The sequence below is a fragment of the Hippopotamus amphibius genome, chromosome 10 (assembly GCF_030028045.1).
Source record: "Hippopotamus amphibius kiboko isolate mHipAmp2 chromosome 10, mHipAmp2.hap2, whole genome shotgun sequence".
NCBI classification, from domain to species: Eukaryota; Metazoa; Chordata; class Mammalia; order Artiodactyla; family Hippopotamidae; genus Hippopotamus; species Hippopotamus amphibius.
This window is the reverse complement of record NC_080195.1, coordinates 111,400,787-111,422,910: the sequence shown is the minus strand read 5'-3', so window position 1 is coordinate 111,422,910 and position 22,124 is coordinate 111,400,787. Positions and strand designations below refer to the sequence as shown.

Here is a 22,124-nt window from a genome sequence, read left to right as displayed (position 1 = left end):
AAAAAGCCTCCGGGTTAGCGTCGCCGCAAGCGCCCGGGGCGCACGCGCGGGGGTGGTGCAGGGGGCGTGGCGGTGCTCAGGGGGCGTGGCGTGGGGGCGGGGAGGTAGGTGCTCAGGAGCTTTTGCGCGGGGCGCATGCGCCGTCCTGTGGTGCCATAGTAGCGCCCGGAGGGCGTGAGGAAGACCATGGCGGCCACGTTCTTCGGGGAGGTGGTGAGGACGCCGTGCCGAGCCGGGACGGAGGACGAGGAGGAGGAGGAAGAGGAAGGGAGGAGGGAGACTCCCGAGGACAGGGAGGTCCGGCGGCAGCTGGCGCGGAAGAGGTGAGGTCCTGGGCGCGCCGTCGCAGACTCGGGCCGGGCGGACGCAGCAACGGGCGCGCCGGCCCTGGGGGTGAGGCTGCTCCGCCCCGGGCCTCGGGGGGTCCCGGGGGTCAGGGCAGCTCCGGGGGTCCCGGGGCGGGGTCAGGGCAGCTCCAGGGGTCCCGGGGGGGGGTCAAGGCAGCTCCCGAGGTCCCGTGGGGGGGGTCAAGGCAGCTCCCGAGGCCCCGGGGGGGGGTTAAGGCAGCTCCCGAGGTCCCGTGGGGGGGTCAGGGCAGCTCCGGGGGTGTCTGGGGGGGTCAAGGCAGCTCCGGGGGTCCCGGGAGGCGTCAAGGCAGCTCCCGAGGTCCCGGGGGGGGGGAGGTTAAGGCAGCTCCCGAGGTCCCGTGGGGGGGGGTCAAGGCAGCTCCGGGGGTGTCGGAGCGGGGTCAGGGCAGCTCTGGGAGTCCCAGGGGGCGTCAAGGCAGCTCCTAGGGAGGCTGCTGCGGGCTCCGTGCAGCCGGCGGACTCTCGCGGCTTTATAAAGCTTCTTTTAGGGTTGACGCAGGTGGCTTCCTGCGGGCTGGTTACGTTTGCTAGCGCTGCAGGGCTTTCTTCCTGCCCCAGCTTTGTCGTGTCTGTGGTTCATGGACAGAAGACAACTCTTCTAAAACTTTATTCCCCGCCTCACACCTCAGTTAGCATTGTGTGTCAGTAGCAGATGGATATGTCTTTTATAAAATGTGTTATTTCCAAACACACAGAGACTGGAGAAAATAGTAAAATGACACCTTTAGCTCATCCAGTCACGTAACTTCAGTGGTTAGGAAGATTTCTCCTCATTTATTTTCTCTCCTGCCACCCGTAGGTGGGTCCCAGTCACCGTGGCCTTTCACCTCTGCAGTTTTCAGAATGCATCTCAAACGACATAGGCATTTTCTTACAGATGCAGTCATCACCCCTAACAATTAATAATACTTTTTGGAGACGGTTTAATAGCCAGTTCATAGTCAGATTTATCCAGTTGTCTCAGATGTGACATTTTATAGCGGGTTTCTGGAAATCAGGGTCCTGACAAGGCCCACACCTCACATTTACACGTTTCGTCTCTTGAGCTTCCTTTCATTTCCAGCAGCCCCAGCCTTTTTCATGCTGGCAGACACTGATTGTCCTGTAGGATGTGTCACGCTCTGGACTTGCCTCCTTGCTTCTTCTTGGTGTCATTTATGCAGATGTGTGTGGTCACCTGTATTTCCCGTAAAGAGAAATTCCTTCTAAGAGGCTTGGTCAGTATTTTGCTGGCAAGAATGCCAGGCAAGTGGGGTTTGCTGTTTCTTACTGCACACTACGCCCAGCTGTCCCACTTTTAGGGATGCTAAGATGGATTGATGGGTGGGTCAGCTGGACAGCCTGCTCCCTCCTGGACAGTCCTCCATGAACTTTGCAACACAGGGTTTTACCTGTTAGTTATGCTTACCTGCGTCCATTGTTTCCTTAAGATTGTAATTATGCTCGTTATAAAATTAAAGTTTGATTTTACTTAATACAAAATCATACTTACAGTAGCCTTTTTGTCATAATATGGTACTAATTATACTTAAATCGCTTTCGTTTCTCATGTTAGGGAGGTGCGGTTCTTTCGAAGACAGACAAAAACAACTTTGGAAGTTTCTCTGCTAGAAAAGTATCCTTGCTCCAAGTTTATAATTGCTATAGGAAATAACGCAGTAGGTAAGTGGAAGTGCATTAGACTGCGCGTTTTACTGAAAGAGCAAAAGCTGAAGTTCCTTATTTCTTTCCATCATAAAAGGTTTCAGATGTCTCTTACTTTCTTAGAAAAAGGCATAGCAGAGGAACTTTGTATCTGAGTGAAATCTGTCCCTGCTCATGTGGCACTGTCTTTTTGATAAACTTGAAAGATAAGATTTAGAAGAAATATTCTTGGCTTTGAGAACTTACGAAGTCAAGGAAATACTGTTTCTAGTATCCAGGTTTTGTTAGGCTTCTGGGCCTGTTGCGGCCAGACTGGAAGGGGCAGAGGTGGCGTGTGCACACGGCCCCCTTGTCACAGTGGTCCTTGTATGTTTTTGTGTTAACCAGCTCCTTTAAAAGCATAAGGAGAACTCTAAAAATAACAGTGATAATCACAACACTTTTCAGTACTTAGTCTCTTTAAGATCTTTACATATATGAATTCATTTGATAGGTTAAAGTCAGAACGGTGCAAAGTTCAGGTAGAACAGTGTACACACACATGCAAGTACACAAACCTGTATCATTTTAGGGGGTTCACAGCCTCGGAGGAGAGCCTCAGGAGCTGCAGTTAAGATTCCTTGCCGTGTAAGATACCCCTAGTGCTTGTAGAATGGTACATGGTAGATAACTGCTGACTCATTTATGTGAAGTTCTCCTGGCCTGAAATTTTCCCAGAAGGGTGTTACAGTGTGAGAGTCTGGTGAAGGCTGTCAGTAAACCTGTCTTCTCCAATACCATCAGTACTCAGAATGTGACCTTTAACTTCTTGAGGCCTTAGTTTCTTTTTCTGCAAAATGGTGGTGTGTGTAAGGTTGATGGTGTCAGTGGCTCTTTTAGCTCTAAGATTCTCGAGTAACTTGAATTTACTTTTTATCGAATACAAAATGCAGCTTGTGGAACCAAACACTAACTTAATGCAAATTGTTTTTCACAGCATTTTTGTCATCATTTGTCATGAATTCAGGAGTCTGGGAAGAAGTTGGTTGTGCTAAACTCTGGAATGAATGGTGTAGGACAACGGACACTACACATCTGTCCCCCACAGAGGCTTTTTGTGTGTTTTACCACCTAAAATCGAATCCCTCGGTATGTGGGGCCTGACTTGTATATTTAAGTGGGAGTTATTGAAGCACCATTTATGTAGTGTTCATTTGAAGTCTGTGTTCCTTTATATCTCCTTTTGGGCTGAGGAATTCTGCCTGTAGGCAGTGGTAGTAATCATTCTTTTGTTCATATAATGTTAATGTGGCAAATATGGTGTTTGGTAAACTTCTGAGGAAATTCTGAAATAGCTTTTTTAGAAACAAAGCATAAACATTAGATATTTAAACCTTGCCCTCATTCAAAAAATGATTTAAACTGGCAAATCTAAATGTGGGGAAATGCGTACACGCTGTGGAAGCAGGGAGGGCTACCCACCTGGTATTCTGCCAATGCCTGTACAGACTAGAAACTCAGTTAACATTGAGCAAATGCATGCTTCGTGCATTTTAAATACAGTTCTGTTGACATCGAGCTTTCATCCTCACCTGATTCATCCTGATTTTTGTTTGTTTCTTTTTTTCTTTTTTTGGCCCTGCCACGCAGCTTGTGGGATCTTAGTTCCCCGACCAGGGATTGAACCCATGCTCCCTGTATTGGAAGCTTGGAGTCTTAACCACTGGACCGCCAGGAAATTCCTCATTCATCCTGATTTTTTAAGTTATAAAAAATACTCTGTAGCTGATGCCTAGTGATTTCATTGGATCGCGTTTGTCCTGATCCTGTCCTTGGGGCTGTCGAGAGAGGGCAGCATCCTGGGCGGTTTGGGAGACCAGTCAGGCAAGTGAGGTGACCAAGCAGGTGATGTCTGTCTCCCATCTGCTTGTCTGACAGAGTGCCATGCCACAGCTGCTGAATGCTGAAACAGAAGCCAGGGGCAAGGGTTCACACCATGGAAGAAGTCAGTAATCCCATAATATTATAATGCTAGCCCTACAAACTGTAAAATTTGATTTTATAATACTTACAGTTTATTTTTGTAATGTGTAGTCCAAAGATATTAAAGTTTACATAAGGATTTTTGTAAACATCCAGTATTTATAGGAAATAAATAAGGAAACTAAGCATATTTTTTTATCTGATCCTTAGTGGAAAGTTTTCACTCTAGAGTGCATTGTGGAGGTCAAGCAGAAGAAATTTCTGATACTGTGTTTGGTTATACCATTGATTGGTTTGGTGTCTCTTGACTGTTCAGAGCCTATGTATGTAGCTAACTAGGCTTTTTCTTCTCCCCTATCCTTGGGCCCCTTTTTTCCCTGTTGTACTTCATTTTTCCCCACTTGTGTCATTAAGTGTTAGTGTTTTCGGCGATATTTTAGTAGAAGACATGGTTGACTTTTATGGGTACTGGCATGAGCATTAATAAGCAGGAATCTCATCCTTTTACAGCATTGTGCATTGCAGGTTTTCACTTTGAGCTCATGGTCTGGACGTGGTTGCTAGAATAACACCACCTTCCAGGCATCAACACTGTCCTAGGTCACCACCGGGCTGAGTTGCTGGCGGGATGCCGTCATTTACTCTGATAGCACCTAATGTTTTTGTAATGCTTTTTTGAATTTGGTCTTAACAGTGTGTGACCCGCTCCCCTCATCCCCCGAAGGGCAGCAGGCCTGGTGTCATCCCTGTTTTATAAAGAGGACTCTGGTAGTACTTACTGATAGTATCTTCAGAATCTCCTGTGCCAGCCCTCATGATTGTTCTGTCAGTGTGCATTTTTTTCTGATACTGATTGCCAGTAGTGGCTGGATTCTTAAATTTTAAAGAAAAATAAGCCATTAGCAGATTAAACAAAAGAAGTGTTATCCAAGGGTTATGTTTGGATTCATGTGATACGTATATGATGACAGTGTGGGGCGTGTGTAACACTTACTTGACCTGACAGAAAACTCGGGGTTTGATTTACAGGTTGTGCTCTGTCAGTGCAGTTGCTACGTTGCTGAAGATCAGCAGTATCAGTGGCTGGAAAAGGTAAGAGAGACTCGGGGTTGCTGCTTTATCAGGGTTCAGTGTCTCTACACTTACACCTGCATAGTCAGATGTTGAAGTGGGGGAAGCATTTGCTTTTCCCTTAGAAATATCGTAGGAGTGTGTTATAGAATATAAAGAATGAAAGAGCCCATTTGGTAGATGTGATTAGCAATGTGCTCGAGATGGCGGGTCATAGAAACATAAGACGTGGTTGGAACAAGTTACCCGCGTGAAACAGAGCAGGGTTGCAGCCATGGTGAGAACCGCCATGCTGATGATGCCGCCTGGGTGTGGGCACGGGAGGCTGGATGCAGCTGTGAACTGGGTTCCTGGGGTTGGCGCTCAGCTGCCACTCCATCAGGGTGGCCTCCATTTTTCTTAGCATTAGGATGAATCAATTGAGGCTTCGTTTTGTGGGAGATTTAAGCATGTGGTATGTGCCCAGTAAAACAAATTGTTCAGTGAAGAACTTAAGTAGAAATTTTAGAGGATAATCATTAAGTTGGTGGTTGCATATTATTTTTAAATGAAATAAACCTTTTACATACGTCTTTTCAACATTTCACCTTAAATCTTAGGCCTATTTTTATGGGTATTATAACTGAGTTCATTAGAAATAAAAAATTTGGTGCTTTAAACCAGATTGGCATACTTAGACACATTTATTAAAAGTTATTAAATGCATTGTATTAAATGATCAGTTGTCTGATAAGATCTGTGAATCTTCCGATGGTTGTACATGTGATCTTATGCTGTGTACCTGTGTGCGTTTTCTAGGGAGAGGGTCCATAGCTCTCAGCAGATCTCAGAAGGGTGGGAAGCTGCCGTGTTAATTTGTATTGTTAATCTAGGTAGGGCGTTTTATTAATTTTGTACTGTGGAACACCTTTTCTCTCTCAGACTTGAAAAAATGTAAAATTATTCATTTCCAAAACAAAATTTTTTATTAATCAGTATTTTTTTCCCTGGGGATATATCCTTTTTGGGTCCCTCTGCAGTTTGGTTCATGTCAGCTGTATAGTCCTCATAATCACACAGTCTGACAGAGGTGTCAAGTACTGTGGTTTCAGATTATAAGCATTTCAGGGAGAATGGTAAGTCAGGCCTCGTGAGTAACGTTGTAGCTCTTAAATGGGACGTATCTGCTGAGAAATGTGTATGGTGTTAAGTTTTGTGTTTATTTATAAAGCTAATCTATAATGAAAGTAGCCTTACAAATCACTTTTGGCACGTAATGTAAAATCTTCGGTTCTCTTGCAGTTTGAAATAGCCATTTTCTTCTTATAAAATATTTTCCAACAAGGTGAAATGACCTAAAATCTACTTTTTTTTTTTCCTTAAGAGACAGCTGCTTCCTTTTTTTTTTTTTTTTTTTTTAATGTCACCAAAGATTATAAAAGCTGGAAGGGTCCCTGGAAATCCATGAAATACCAACTTAGGTTGACATTGAGGTCTTGAGCCATTGAAACTTGGTCTACGATACAAGTGAACCTAAAAGTGAATTTAAGAACAATTTGTACTGATACAACACTGTAGTGTTATGAGCAGGACTTGCAAGTGATGTTCTTAGAAACATGCTTAATACCATGTTCTTGAACCCAGCACTATACACAGTTAGTGAAAGGATCACTTCCTGTTGCTGATAGAAGACTAATCTAAATGGAGCTTCTTAGAGATAAGATCTTAATCACATCACTTTATCCAGTAAAGAATGGGTGTCACTTTTATTCAGTGTAATACTCTTCTCAACACTGATTGTTAAGTCGTGCTCTTAGAAACAGGACAAAAAGAGTCATTTGGAGGCATGTTGGTGGACTTGGTGGGCAGGAGAGGGCATAAACGAACAGGTGCTCATAGGCTCATAGTTGAGTGACTCCCTTACCTGTGATGGTGTCGCTGGCTGTTACAGCAGCTGTGCTGCCTCCTTTGTTCCTGGCTTCATTAACTCCAGATCACACCTCCCTCAGGTAGGTAGTCTGTCCTTAGTTCACAGGTGAGGAAAGTGACTTGGAGAAGGTCACCCAACTAGAAAGTGACAGAATTAAGGTCAGACCCAGGTGAGGGACCAGCAAAACATGGACTCTGTTTTTCTGTGGACACTTCCATCCCTGCCAGGCAGGGGTGTGTATATGTATGTGTGTGTGTTTACATATATACACACACACACACACACACACACACACACACTCTGAATGGTGTAGATAAATAACTAAAGGGATGTTTCTATTCTGTCACAAAATTATATATTTTTTTAATTTGAAATCAATTTTGTGTTAGGTTTTTGGCTCTTGTCCAAGGAAGAACATGCAAGTAACTGTTCTCACATGTCGACATGTTACTGACTATAAAACTTCAGAATCTACCAGCAGCCTTCATACTCCTTTCCTGAAAGCCCTAAAAACACAGAACTTCAGAGAGCCTCCATGCTGTTCACTGCTAGAACCGCCAAATATCGTGCATGACCTTCCTGCAGCAGGTAGTGTCACCGTGTATAACAGTCACGTTTTATCTTGTTGCTTTATTCACAGCGATTACGTGGACTAGTAGAGACCTTTTGGAGGTCGTTTGTTAATGATAATTGATACCAATGTATTGTTGTTAGTCCTCAGTATCTGTAGTTGCTGGTACATTTTATTTGGTTTGAGTGTGAAAACTTTCCTGACACACAGTTGTATGAGAGCAGCTCAGAATTCTTAACTCTTAGCTTCAGAGCTGCTGTTTCTTTTTGGCCTTTGATAACGCATCACGCAAGCCAGTGTTAGATGTAAATTTTTGGTGTATGAAAAGTTGCTAAAGTATGTTTTGTCAGAATAGAAGCTTCAGATACTGGATTTTGGTAGTTGCTTTAATAGTTTATTTTTTATTCCTGTTACCAATTATACCCCAACATCATATCAAATAATGATTGTCACTGTTTAGTGGTTAATATGTTATAATATATAATTCACTGTTACTTGTTAATACATAAAAGATTTTTTTAGCTTTAAATGTTAAGTTTACTAGAATAAATAGCTAAATATTTCATGTTATGCATTATGTATTATTTACATTTAAGTTACTTTAGTGTAGTCGGCAAAATTTTAATCTGTTTTAGCTAAGGTGCGTCTCAGTAGTATTCGGAAAATGCAAAATGTATGTGTAAAAGCAAGAGGTAATTTAGGAAAATAAATTGGCTTTGAAAGAAAGTATGCATTATAATTGGTTCAAAATGGCAGTAAATGCTTTGATTAAAAGAGGCAACAGAGACGACTTTTTAAAAGCAGCCTTTATGAGTTAGAGATGTTTAATTTTAAAATCATGACAGGAAATATAAGTGTGTTTTTTTTCTCATATATTCATAGTTCTGAGTTATTGTCAAGTATGGAAAATCCCTGCAATACTGTACTTGTGTTATACTGATGTGATGAAGTTAGACCTGATTTCAGTTGAAGCTTTTAAGCCTGTACTTTCTTCTAGAAGCTTGAAAAATTTGGTTAAGGTAAGGTTTTCTCTCATTGACTTAATATCTGAGTTATTATAATGAACTTCGTAACAAACGTAGACATATGGATCATTGTGAGACAGAAGCAGCACGCAGAGACCCTTTTTTCTACAATAAAGAGAAAACTGCTGGTCTGGCAGTTTGAATTTCATTATCACATATTCTTCTAGGTGCACTTCTGTAACTTGGAGAGTGTTTTGTTCACATTTTTTCAGGATAGGTCAGTCCTTTAAATCCCAGATGTCTGTGTAGAAAGATGGTTTCACTGTTCAGGAAGTTTCTGTAACTAATTAATTTGGAAAGTGTAATTTTTGAGAAGGCATTTTTGAGCACAGTGTAGATCAAATTATCGTCGTGTTTATTCACTTCATTTTGCATGGTACTAGATGAGGTAAATCTGTTCCCTGGAGGTGCATATCAGAACATGTACAGAAAACTTTTGCCAGTAATTTCAGGTGGTTCAGGATCTCCTCCTCTCCCTCAGAGATTTGCTGAAAGTCCAGGGACTCCTTCCTTAAAGGGAAGAGATTATAGCAACAGTGTTCTGTGTTGGAAGCCTTGTTTTCTTCTAGGATGGCCATTATTGTTCCCGCAGCTTTTCTTGTAAGTTTTGTTGGCTTTGCTCATTTCACAGCTCTCATAAATTAGATTGTCAGCTGCGTGGGAACGTCTCCCCTTTCAGGACCCACAGTTCATTGTGAACCTCATGTGTAGAAGGCTCTCGACCATTTGTTGAGTTAGTGAGAGTGAGACTGTAACTTAGTGTAATTCAAGTGTATCTTTCAGATTAGCTGGAGTGGTGGATAATCTTTCAGACAAATTGAGTTATTTTGTGTTTAGCATCTCTTTCCAAGGGTATAGTAACTAATGGTTGCCTGCATCTGTAGTTAACCGATTGGCTCTTCCCGCTTCATTGAGAGCAGGGGCCTTGGCCATTGTGTCCACTCTGGGCACTTTCATCGTAGCATCTTTACCACAGACATCATGGCCGCAAGCATGTTCACTGCAGACATTTTCACCATGTAACTAATTGTGTGAAAGGCAGCTTTGCCATAAAAGATAAAATAACGAAAAATAAAAGAGGGGCATTAAAAAGGACATAGTGAAGCGTGAGAGATGGATCACAAATTTAGAAAGATTTTATTGCAAAATGCTAGCTATTTGAATACATTTAAAATGTGTGTAGATTTATGGCAGTACTGTGAAAGTAACATTCTGTGGGTTGTACCTAAGCACTTGTCTCCCAGGTTACATATATATGAGCATATGTATGTACACACACACACACACACACACACACACACACACACGCTTGTTGATTTGTTTCTTCTTTCTGCATTGCACCTTTTCTTTTTCACCAAAATTTCTTCCTTCGTTAAGAGAGGTATCAGTTTCCAAGCCTGGGGTGTGTGTGTGTGACCTGAGCCTCCTGTAGCCTCGTGAAACCTTTTCTGCACTGTTTGTTCTTGGCCTATGGTCATGTGTCTGTTGGTGGATGTTCTAAGTTCTATGGGAAATGTGGACTCAACTCTGCACCTTCAAATCACCGAAGGATCTGCGAACTGACGTGTTCCCATTTTCTAGTATAGTACGCAGGCTGGCTTTCCCCTTCTACGTCGCATCCCCTAAGTCTTGTCAGTTTGTTTCCTGTCAGGTCATTGTGCGTAGTTGATGTGATCCCCTGTTGTGAGATGCCAGGTCTGCTCGTCCACCTGCACACCATCGTGAGGGCTGAGACTTAAGTGACTTAGAGATCAGAGTCCTGTGTCAACAGAGAAATTCAGACCATCAGCCAGTTATTTCATCTTTTATGGCAGAATTGCTGTGCAGCCAGTCAGCTGTGCGGTGAGCGTGCTTGGGGTGAAGGGCCGCAGCAGGGCCATCTGGATGCTCAGTGGATGGCTGGGTGGGCTCTGTGGGTGGTGTAGTCAGTGCTCAGGGCACAGGTGCACTTGGACTTGTTCTGAGACTTGAGTCACCTGTCATGGAGAGTTTAAGTCAGCTTGCAGTGTCTAAAAATATTCTTAGTAGGGGAAATTTATTTTTAAAATTTATTTTAATTTATTTATTGGCTGCGTTGGGTCTTTGTTGCTGTGCAAGGGCTTTTTCTAGTTGCGGCGAGCGGGGCTACTCTTCATTGTGGTGCACAGGTTCCTCATTGTAGTGGCTTCTCTTGTTGCGGAGCACAGGCTCTAGGCATGTGGGCTTCAGTAGCTGCGGCATGTTCGCTCAATAGTTGTGGTTCACAGGCTCTAGAGAGCAAGGTCAATAGTTGTGGCGCACAGGCTTAATTGTTCCAAGGCATGTGGGATCTTCCCGGAGCAGGCAGGGCTTGAACCTGTGTCCCCTGCATTGGCAGGCGGGTTCTTAACCACTGCGCCGCCTAGGAAGTCCCTGTAGGGGAAATTTAATTAATGTTTTCTAACCTTTTCATTTCTTGCTTTAAACATAATGATTTGCAGGAGAGTGAAGTGGCTTTTTGAAGAGTGCTGTTTTCTTAGTGACCAAGTGTAGTCATCCTGGCTTAGGTCATCGTCTGTCCTTCTCAAAGTGGTATTTGGTCAACAAAATGGAATTCTCTTGTGTGCCTGTTGTGTGGACCCCACGGTGCTGGGTGGTCCACAGCCTGGAGGTGGTCACTGTGCCAGGTGCCAGCCAGGTGGGGGGATGGAGGGGGTCGGGCAGGGGGGGAGCGGAGGTTGACCCAAGGGGAGGCTCCACGGGGAAGGTGGCCTTTCAGCTGGACTTGAAGGGTGGTGAGTCCTAGTGGTAGGAACGTGCAGAGGGAGGTGGCGTGAACCCGTGAGCACGCAGTGGGCAAGGGCGGGGTGCATGTGAGGAGAGTGGTGGGGAGCAGGGTATTGGGGTGCAGACGGGAGTGAGCTCCTGTGCGAGAGGTGGCCCGAGTAGCATGTCGTGTCCGTCTAAAGGCTTTAGGCTCCTGGGAGGCCTGAGGTCCCGTCAGAGCTTCGGGCGGGGGCAGGACACGCTGGATGTCCCATCTGCTGAGCGAAGAGGTGACAGGCAGGGCCTGTCCCGTCTGGGGCCCTTCTCTGCTCTGTCTCGAGAGTGCGCCTGCTGCTGACTGAACGCTCAGCCTCAGTGTATCAACAGCTTTTTTCTCTCCTTCCAGAATATTCCCCAGAGCACAGAGCTGCTGAAGAAATTGATGACAACAGATGAGATTCAGAGTAACATTTACACGTGATTCCAAAGACTGTTCTGTACAGTGTATCGCCCATCCTTTCCTTTAAGGGGAGTGACGTGCACTGTTTTGCAGGTTGCTTTTTTTCTGGGGGCATTTTGAGGGTGTTAATAGAATAAACTTACTGTAAATTCACTATGGTTTTCGTTCCTTTTTCATGGGGGCACTTACTGTTCACTCCGGAAATCAGCCAGACGTTTTTTCTTTATCCACTAGGTGGGAGTGTTGTTGTGTTTGAATATTTTAAGGTAGTAGAGTTAAATTGTTAAAAGCTACAGATAACAACAGGTTTTATAATATGGCAAAATGTATACTTTGGTGCAAAAATTCTGTATGATACCTGAAAGCTGATGATGTATTGGTGGTTCTTAATATGTGGAAAGGTTCTATTTTATGTGTTCTTCAGGTTTTTTTTTTGTTTTGTGAATAAAAATCAGAGTTATACATTTGCTCAAAATGAAGCGAAAATATTTGTGTGCCACCGCTTCCGGTAATATCTCACAGCAGCCTGTTAACCCAGACTCTCCGGGCTCTTCTGCAAGGTTCATGTGTTGATGTCCCCAGCTCTGCTGCGGGAGAGTGTTCTCGTTAGAATGCGACTAGGTCATGAGCTCCAGGGAGCCACACTGCTTCACAAAACCACAAACCAAGCTGCATCAGCGACGATAAATTTTAAGAAGTGCTTCTTAGCTCTTCTTCCTTTTCTTCCTATTTAGTTTTTGAATCATTTCTCTGTTACAGGTTTAGACAGCTTACACATTTCTGTCTTCTGGGTTCAGTGTATTTACTGTTGTTGGTAGAGGTTGGAGGCGGGTGGGGGAGACACCCTGCTGACTCCCCGAGTACGCGTGGTTTCTCTGCGTAATCAAGTGCAGCAAGGCTTACGTGTGGCACGTGTAAACTTGCTGGGATGATAGGTGCTGAAGCGTTTTCCTTCTTGCAAGAATGTATGTATCTGTTCAGCAGTGGGTTTGTAGCACCCTGTGGTAGCATTGGGTTCTGGTCCCAGCTGGAGCTGGAGTCTTTTCCTGCCCTGAGGGTTAGTGTGGAAAGTAAGGAAGGTCCATCCTGGAAATGAGCCTGTGTTACAGGCCGGTGACTGCGGGCCTTCACGCTCCCGGAGCCCCGGTTTCTTCGTCTGTATACTGCAAATAAAACTAGAAATCAAAGTTAACAAATTAATGTAAGAGTGTAGTCAGTGTTACTTCCCTTGGTTTCAGTTTTTCATTTGCTTGGTGGGAAGATTCTCTCTGCTTACATTGTTGGGTGGTTGGGAGAATAAAAATATAAAAATGCTTTTGACAAACAGTAGAGTGGTATTTGCATGTACACACTCTTGTGTACACACATCCCAAAGATGCAGACTTCGTGGTGCAGCCAGGAAGGGGCCCTTTCTTTTCAGCATTCCACCCTCCAATCCGAGAACCACGATTCTCGGCGATGTAGAGCGGCCAGGAGTAGGATAGTTGGGGGAAAAGTTTCATCAGGAGTGATCCTGGGAAAACCATAGAAATGGATAGCCTGGAAAAACAAACAAAATAAAAAAGATACCCCAGGGTGGTGGTTTCTCATTAATTTTGGTAAAGAGAATCACAGGCGTCCTCAGCTACCTAGGAATAAGCCTCTGCAAGAAGCAGCGGGTGGGAGATGGGTCATCGGTGCAGCAGAGGGCGCCAGGGCAAAAACAGAGACTGGAGACCGGGTGCAGGGTGTGCGGGTCCACAGCCCTAAGCGGGAGGAGCAGGAGGTGTGGGGGGAGCACTTAGAGCTCGCAGACTCAGACTGGGGAGGGAGCCTTTTCCAGGCAAACGCTGGGCTTGGGTATGTTTCGCATTCAAAGGGGAGTGGCTGAAACAGCGTTCCTGGGCCCTACGAAGAGAAGTGATGTTATAAAGGATAGAAAAATGCCTTAAAGATACAGAAGAGCGTTCTAGTGAAAACTATAGAAAACAGCTATTTTTTAAAATTCGGGCACTTTGGATTTGTCTGAAAGGATGAGAGTGTATGAGATAAAGAAGGTAGCTGAAAGGAACTTTTAAGAATGATGTAAAAGAATTTGAAGGAAATAAAAATTTAACTTTAGAATTAAAATCAGTACCATGCGGTAGGAAAGAGCAGAACGAGTGCGGTATGTGACCTGAAGTATATACCATTACACGTGTATTACAGTATATGATACAAAGCTGTTATCTGGGGACCAAGCTGAGGTGGTGGCCTTGAAGAAGGACAGAAATGGGAAGGTAACACCAGCTGACACAAGACAGCCTGCCTCCAACATGCAGGTAACTGAGTTTCCTGGGGAAGGGGCCAGGTCAGAGACAGTAATCAACGACACGGAAGGTGAAGTGAAGAAAGACTTTGAGTCTAAGTTAGAAGAGCCCCATCAGTGGGAAGAATGAAGACGTCCAAGGCTAGATGTACTGAATTTTTAGGCCAACGAGCCAGGCAGGTTAGAACAAAATGATAACTTGTCTTGTCCCCTAGCTGTCACTGCCTAGTACCTACACTTGAACTTGGAGACCTAATGCAGCCCCTGTCTACCTCTCAAGCCCGTGGTTGGAGGGGTGCCCCTGGTTAGCTGGCCTCGGCTCCATCTGCGGTCAGGTGTCTGGCGTGAGTTGCCTGGAGCCTGCCTGGTCTGGGGTGGCCTCGGCTGGCGCGGTTTGGCTTTCCTCCATGTCACTCCTGTTCCCCCAGCAGACAAGCCTGGGTTTGTGCTCAGACCTGCCCAGGCACGTCTCATGGTGATTGCAGAGGAGCAAGGGAGGGCGTAGAAACTAGTAAGCGCTTCTTCACGTCTCTATATGGAGTTTGCTGTAATCTCCATGGTCACATCCAGAGACCGTGGGGGCGGGGGGCACCACCAAAAGGTATGGATGGGGTGGGGGGGGGTGGGGTCAGTGACATACTGGGGCCATTAATACAATGTACCTGGGTCTGCCCTCTGACCACAATTACTCATGCTCCTCCCACATGCAAAATATGGGCATCCGAGTCCTAGGACACCCAGTGTCTCATCCAGTAACAGTATCAGGCTTGAAGTCCAGAATCTTGTAACCGAGATCAGGTTTAGATGCATCTTCTACAGAAACCAGCAAACTAAAAACACAAGCTCTCTGTTCTTTACGCACTCAGTGCACAACGGTGAGACAAGGACAGGCCATCCGCAAGAAGTGCTTCCATTTGAAACGGCAAAGACTAGGACACAGACAGTAGTCACTGGTCCGTACCAACTCTGAAATTCCTCTAGGCGAAGAGTGTCCGGCTCCCCTCCCTTGGGCAGAAGGGTGCCTTGACGAGGCCGTTTCTGTTCGCCGGCACAGCCTCTCCAGTCTCATTCTCAGCCTTTATCTGAGGCTTCCTTTTTCATCACGTGCCTTGCCTCCTCTCAAAGAAATGACCTTTGTTAGCAGCTCTGTAGCTTTCTTATTGATAGAAAGATGAGTGCCTGAAATACCACACCCTTACAAACATCTTGGCCTTTATGTGTATCTGATCCTACTTCACACCATGCTCCAAACATCATACTATCAAGAACTGTGAAGGCTCAGGGATCTTGCTGACTTGCAAACTTACAGGTAATCCTGCCACAATTTCCTGGATCCTGGTATAGACCTGAGACTCCGGGGTAGAGACAGAGGACTTTATTACAGCAGAGCAAGAAGTCTGTGGTTCTTGTTTGTGTCACGTTTACTTGCCCACCCCCAGGTCCCACGAAGATGATGTGGAACCATCCAGGTGGATACTGTGCTCACAGTGGGTCTGTATCACTGCTGAGGGAATCCAGATCTTTTACCATGCACAGCAAGCAAACCTGCGTTTTCTCTGGAGGAAACATTGTTTCACTGGATATTAAGCAGATCCGCCCTTTGCTCCAGGAGACAGTCTATCTTCCAAGACCGTTTGCTCTACAAACAGCCTTGAAAAGATAGCATCTCTACTCTTAACAAGTGCAGAAAAGTGAGACTTCTCTCCCAATAATATTCATTCCTTGTATCTACACCACCCCACCAGCCACTGAGCAATCTGACCATAGGATTTGCTAACAGCTTGGCTGTAGGAGCCAGGATGAACTCCAGGTCTGTGTTCTGAGCAAGTAGAAGAATGGAGTTACATCAGCCAAGGCAGGGATGCTGTAGGTTAAGGAGAAAAGCCCCGTGTGGTTCTGGGTATAAGTTTGAGGTGTCACCTGGACGTTCAGGTGGAGATGCTGAGTTGGACACAACAGCCTGGGGTTTGGGAGACAGGTCTCGGCTGGGAGTTGTCTGCAAAGGGACCATTCAGTGTCTTGGGGCTGGGTGAGATCACCAGGCAATGAGTACAAGGGACCGAGAGATGTGCCCCGAGGCCCTGCAGTGTGGGTGGTCAGGGAGATCCCGGGAGACTGAGAAGGGTCCCCAGTAAAGTAGAACGGAGCTGGGAGACTGTGGTTTCCTGGAAGCCTGCGAAGAATGTGCTTGAAGCAGGAAGGATTGTTCATCTGGGCTTCGTGCTGCTGTCATGTCAAGGAAAACAGGGTTGGGTTTCTCAGTGTGCTGGTTGGTCGAATGAGTTACATATTCCTTACTTCACACAGAGATTAATAAAGAGTAACAGATCAGTAATTGTTTCGAGGTTTAGAATTAGTGGTTGTAGTCACGCCAGTGGGTCCCGAACGTGAATGGTGGTAGTTTCTGGAGGAACGTGAACACAAATGATTACCTGTAATTCCGATTTCTCCCTTTTCAACGCAACGGAGACTCATTTCTGAGCTGTATTCAAGTCTCGTGATCTGCATTTGGGTAGGGGAGAGGGCAGAGAGAAGAAGGTGTGAGAAAGATGAAAATAGAAAGAGAAGGGGTACTGGCTGCCTCGCGAGTGGCCTGGAGTTCTGGTTTTTCAGGGAAGCGGGATGGGTGATGCAGCTTGGATTCCCTTTTGTGACTCTCCAGAGGTCAGGTTCAAGAAAGACTCAGATAGATTAGGCTTGGTCAGGAGCCTCCAATAATAACTCGGTTTGCACGCCATGCCACCCACATCTGGGCAGCTCCCTGAGCTGGTCATCTGACTTTAGAATGTCTTGGTGCTGGTAATCTAGTCTGTGGTCCACCGCCTCCCATCAAATACGGCCGCCACAACCATTTTGGGTGTGAAAACTGTCTCCAGCCCCTATCTGGTGACCTATTTAACAAAGCACTGCCTGCCTCTGCTTAAGTAAACTCCACTACAACCACAAATAGGAGCCTTGTCTCAGCGTAATCTGCAAATTATATTTTATAATTGGCCAAAGCCCACGGCAGTGTCGCTCTCCATTAGCCACTCAGAAAAGCAAAGGAGGGGAGATGAAGGTCAAATTGCGTTGATGACTCAACACATCTCGCAAAGCCGATGCTGAGTTCCCTGCAGATTTATCTGGGCTGTCCTGGGTTTCAGTCCAGCAGAGCCAAGAGACAAGGTGGGAGGGGACGGTTTCCAGTGAAGCCGGGTCAGTGTCGTTCCGGGTGGGAAACGATACCTTCCAGCCAGGAATGTCAGCCTCGCTTATGTAGAAAAAGGACAGAACGAACTGAACCTCCCTCTCCCTTCTCCATCCTCGGTGCCATTTGGAGATGCATTTAGCCCTCTTCCACCTGAATTCCACCCTAAAAAAGACGCTACTGCAATTCACCAGAGGAGAGGGGACTGACACTTGTTAAGTCCTCACAGTGTATGTGACTTTGTCTGGACAGGGTTACACGTGTCATTTCATGTCATTCTTTTTGTTATTCTTGTTGTTCTGTGTGTGTCTCCTTTGTTTCTTTTTAAAAATTTTTTTATTGAAATATAGTGGATTTACAATGTTGTGTTAGTCTCAGGTGTACAGTGCAGTGATTCAGCTCTACATATGTATGTCTCTATTCTTTTTTTTTTTAAGTGAGATACAGGAATGGTTTCTATTAGTAGTACACAAAGAATTTGTAATTGTGAACAAAATAAAATAACTATTGGTGATCATGCTATTATATTACATTTTTTTCAAACAAGTTTTGGCTAAGAACATTTTTTTAATATAAATTACCTCTATCCTTTTTAAGATTCTTTTGTAATACATTATTACAAGACATTGAGTAGAGTTCCTTGTGCTGTACAGTAGGTCTTTGTTGTTTACCTGTTTTATATATAGTAGTGTGTATATGTTAATCGCAAGCTCCTAAGTTATCCCTCCCCCGATTTCATATCATATTTGAAACAGGCCTAGGAAGAGCCTAGTTGACAATACAAATGAGTGGAGTAGAACAGCAGCGGCCCCTGGTGAGGAGTGGATCCCATCCTGCCCACCTGCCCTGCCCGGGGCTGGGGATGTGAGGTTCTTGGGCCTCACGGCCGGAACCACCAGTAGCCTGGGAACCCTGCAGCCCCTGGAGCCCGGACTCCACCTCGCTGGGAGGAAAACAGTCTGGAAGAACCAGGCTCCTGGCCTCAGCAGCTCCATCTCAGCCACGGCTGGGGCACCTGAACGCCGGGTGGCAGCCTTTGGCCAGGCCAGGGTGACGCGGGGCAAGGCTGTCGAGTCGTGGCCTCTCCAAGCTCTGCCCGTGGGTCCATCACAGGCTCCTGCGGGCCGTGTGCTCTGAGCTCTGGACCTGGCTTTCGTGATGCTCCTCCCTGCTCTGAACTCAGCAGTCTCTGTAGGAACCCGTTTCCTGCTGCACCAGTTTGAAAATCGTGGGCAGGCGGCTGGGCAGACAGAGCAAGGGTCCAAGACTCAAGTCCTACTGGAAAGGGAATTAGAGGCCGTGTGGGCCGTGGCTCAGAAACTGTCAGGCTGAGGATGTCTGCAGGTGTTTAGTGAAGGGTAAGATGCACTGCCAATCAGGGACCTGGCAGCAGAACTGGGCTCTGGACGGCAAAATGATATTTGGAAATGTGTCTGGTGGGCACGTCAACTCCTGTGATGAGCCTTGTGGGGCCCAGCCAGGGGCTGGCGAAGTGCCGGGGCGAGCATCCCAGGGCTCGCCCACCCACTGCCTTGAGTCAGGTTCCAGACAGCATCACCCGCTAGGCCTGGCAGTAGACCTGACGGCCGATGCTGTGTGTCAGCTGGCCTGCCAAGACCAAGCCTGCCTTCAGGCCCGGCCGGCCAGGCTGGCTTCTGGGCTCACCCATGGAGAGGTGGGGTTCTCTCTCTGGCCCCAGGATGCCTCCAACTTTGAGAGATGCTGGGCCCAGGCAGAGGCCCCAGGATGAGCAGATGGCCCGGCTGTCCTGTCCTCGAGGTGGAGGCAAGGCCTCTGACCCCCGGACTCCGAGTTCTCCGTGGTGGTTTTGCTCTGCGAATGCGCTGAACGGTGTGTGTCTCCTCCGGGTCAAGCCTGGGCCTTTGATGTTTATAACAAAACAACCTGCTTTTCGGGTTGCCATGTGGCTGCCAGACTTCTGAGGACGGCCGGTGATTACTCAGAAATCCGGCTGCACATTCTCCAGCGGCTGGACGGCTGGGTTTAACTACATATTAATAACTTGGTTGTCAGCTCCATCTCTTAATATTAAAATATGAGATTGTTCATCTATTCACATCTACACATTCTGAAACTGATATTAAACATGACTGATACCAAAATAGCTCAAAGCATATTTATTTCAAAGGAAACAGGGAGATTTACATCTGAATCCTCATCTTTGCAGTGAACTTTAAAGGCATCCCGAGAAAAGGATACAAAGCCCTACAATTATGGCTGCAAGTTCACAGAAATGTTTGGACTTTAAAGGGATGCAGTCTTTTTTATTTAAAAAAATTTGAAATGTAATTTATAACCACAAAAGAATTTCTGCTTTTGGACTCATGATCTGCTTAGGTTTTTGACTAAATCTTCTTTCTGTTTCTCTCCCTGGGATGCTATCCTTACATCAACAAACGTGCTTACTTCTGCCCTGTTGTAGAACTCTCCAACCTTCTTTCAGTCCTGCTGCTCCTTGAAGCTACCGTCCCCTCTCTGATCCTCTACTCTCTGGTGCTTCTGAAGCAATAGTCCGTTTAGGTGCACGACGCAGTCTGACCACCGTAGCTGACCAGGTCCCCCGCCTCTTAAATATCCAGTCGCCTCTTCTCAGATGAGCCTTGTTGGAGAGAATCAGGTCTCAGGCAAGCAGAAGGCTCATTGTATCACCACATTGGTTTGCTTCTCAGCCTGGGCACCTCCGTTTCCCCTCCCCTGCCACATCCTCTCACGGAGCCACTGAAGGGTGCTCATTGCATGGATGTGGGAGCCCTGGTTTTTTTTTTAACCATTAAAAAAAAATGAAATTGGTTAATTTACCATATTGTGTTAGTTTCAGGTGTACAGGAAAGTGATTCAGTTATACATACATACATATATATGTGTGTGTATATCTATTCTTTTGTACATTCTTTTCCATTATAGGTTATTACGAGATATTGAGTACAGTTCCCTGTGCTATTCAGTAGGTTCTTATCTATTTAATATATAGTAGTGTGTATCTGTTCATCCCCAAATCCTAATTTATCTCTCTTCCCATCCCCTTTGGTAACCATAAGTTTGTTTTCTATGTCTGAGTCTATTTCTGTTTTATAAATAAGTTCATTTATATCATTTAAAAAATTTTTAATTTAATTAAAAAATTTTTTTTGGCTATGGCAAGCAGCATACAGGATCTTAGTTCCCCGACCAGGGATGGAATCTGTGCCCCCTGCAGTGGAAGCGTGGAGTCCTAACCACTGGACCACCAGGGAAGTCCCTATATCATTTTTTTTTTTTAGATTTCACATATAAGTGATATCATATGATATTTGTCTTTCTCTGTCTTACTTACATCACTTAGGATGATAATCTCTAGGTCCATCCATGTTGCAGCAAATGGTGTTGTTTCATTCTTTTTTATGCCTGAGTAATATTCCATTGTATATATGGACCACATCTTCTTTATCCATTCATCTGTTGATAGACATTTAGATTGTTTCCATGTCTTGGCTATTGTGAATAGTGCTGCTATGAACATAGGGGTGCATGTATCTTTTCAAATTAGAGTTTCCTCCAAATATACGCCCAGGAGCGGGATTGCAGGATCATATGGTAACTCTATTTTCAGTTTTTAAAGGAACCTCCACACTATTCTCCATGGTGGCTGCACCAATTTACATTCCCACCACCAGTGTATGAAGGTTCTTTTTTCTGTGGGAGCCCTGTTGTTCATGAGATACACTCCAAATATCTGGTCCCCTTTCAGGCTCCTGAACGGTCTAGATCTACCTTATCTTTCTCACCTTATCTCCCCTCTTTCTTCAAAACTCTGCTACATGCTGCCTTTTCCAAAGGGTGCCCCCAGCTGCTCAGCTGAAAGCCTTCTGTTCTGCTCCTGGATGTTTGCAGAGCCCTGCGGCACATGTGACTGTCTACCTAGAAACGGAGCCGTCTGTGTGGACCTCACCGCGAGGGAAGACCTTGGAGGGTGGGGCGGGGTGGGGGGGAAGGATGCTTTGGGAGGATTTTGGAGAACTCATGGGCGGGAGCAGAGATGTCTGTGAAAGCGCAAGTGTGAGAATAGAAATATCAGAACACACTGTGTATGCGCGCGGCAGCTTTGAAAAGGAAGAAGGTCACATACCTGTCTGTACTGTGTGGATCCACTTATACACAGATATCTTCAATAAATATGTTACCTGTATTTTAATTTACAGATCTTTAAGTGCGGGGAAAAGTTTGTGTTCGTTAGAGATCACAGTATGTGGGATCAAAAGAACTAGGGTTTTTATTGAGATATAGTTAACATACAATATTTTGTTAGTTTCAGGTGTACTACATAGTGATTCGACATTTGCATACATTGTGAAATGATCACAATAAGTGCAGTAAACTTCTGTCCCTGTAAAAATTATTACAGTATTATTCACATATTCCTTATGCTGTGTTACATCCCCATGGCTTATTTATCTTATGTTCCTTTTAATTTTTAATTGAAGTAGAATTGATTTACATTATATTAGTTTCAAGTACACAAGGTAGTGATTCAAAATTTTTATAGATTATACTGCATTTCAAGTTATTGTAAAATACTGGCTCCATTGTCTGTGCTCTACCATATGCCCTTGTAGCTTGTGAATTTTGTACATAGTAGTTTGTACCTCTTAGTTGCCTACCCCTGTCTTGACCTCGCTTCCCTCTCCCCGCTGGTAACCACTAGTTTGTTCTCTACATCTGTGAGTCTGTTTCTATTTTGTTAGGTTCATTTGTTTGCTTTATTTTTTAGATTCCACATATTAATGATAGCATACACTATTTATCTTTCTCTGTCTGACTTATTTCCCCAAGCATAATACCTTCCAGTTCCATGTATGTTGTTGCAAATGGCAGAATTTCATTCTTTTTTATGGCTGAGTAATATTCCATTGTATATT

At 45.1% G+C, this 22,124-nt stretch overlaps 1 protein-coding gene across 2 annotated transcripts; it reads left to right on the top strand.

Moving 5' to 3' along the window:
• The first annotated feature begins 123 nt into the window (after positions 1-123).
• PSMG1 (proteasome assembly chaperone 1) lies at positions 124-11,887 on the top strand. Of its 2 annotated transcripts, none has more exons than XM_057697617.1 (7): positions 124-323; positions 1,924-2,030; positions 2,989-3,140; positions 5,004-5,066; positions 7,344-7,542; positions 8,408-8,544; positions 11,681-11,887. In XM_057697617.1, exons 1-7 carry the CDS (start codon positions 187-189, stop codon positions 11,753-11,755), a joined length of 870 nt encoding a protein of 289 aa, XP_057553600.1. In that variant the 5' UTR covers positions 124-186; the 3' UTR covers positions 11,756-11,887. The 2 variants fall into 2 exon arrangements, with proteins under 2 accessions (XP_057553600.1, XP_057553601.1); XM_057697618.1 differs by having other exon boundaries at positions 268-393.
• The last annotated feature ends 10,237 nt before the right edge of the window (positions 11,888-22,124 follow it).

Coding starts and splice junctions, on each gene's coding strand:
- PSMG1 (XM_057697617.1), top strand. CDS start 187: ATGGCGGCCACGTTCTTCGGGGAGGTGGTGAGGACGCCGTGCCGAGCC. Junction 3,141..5,003: donor ACCTAAAATCGAATCCCTCG/GTATGTGGGGCC, acceptor TTTGATTTACAG/GTTGTGCTCTGTCAGTGCAG. Junction 8,545..11,680: donor GCTTGAAAAATTTGGTTAAG/GTAAGGTTTTCT, acceptor CTCTCCTTCCAG/AATATTCCCCAGAGCACAGA.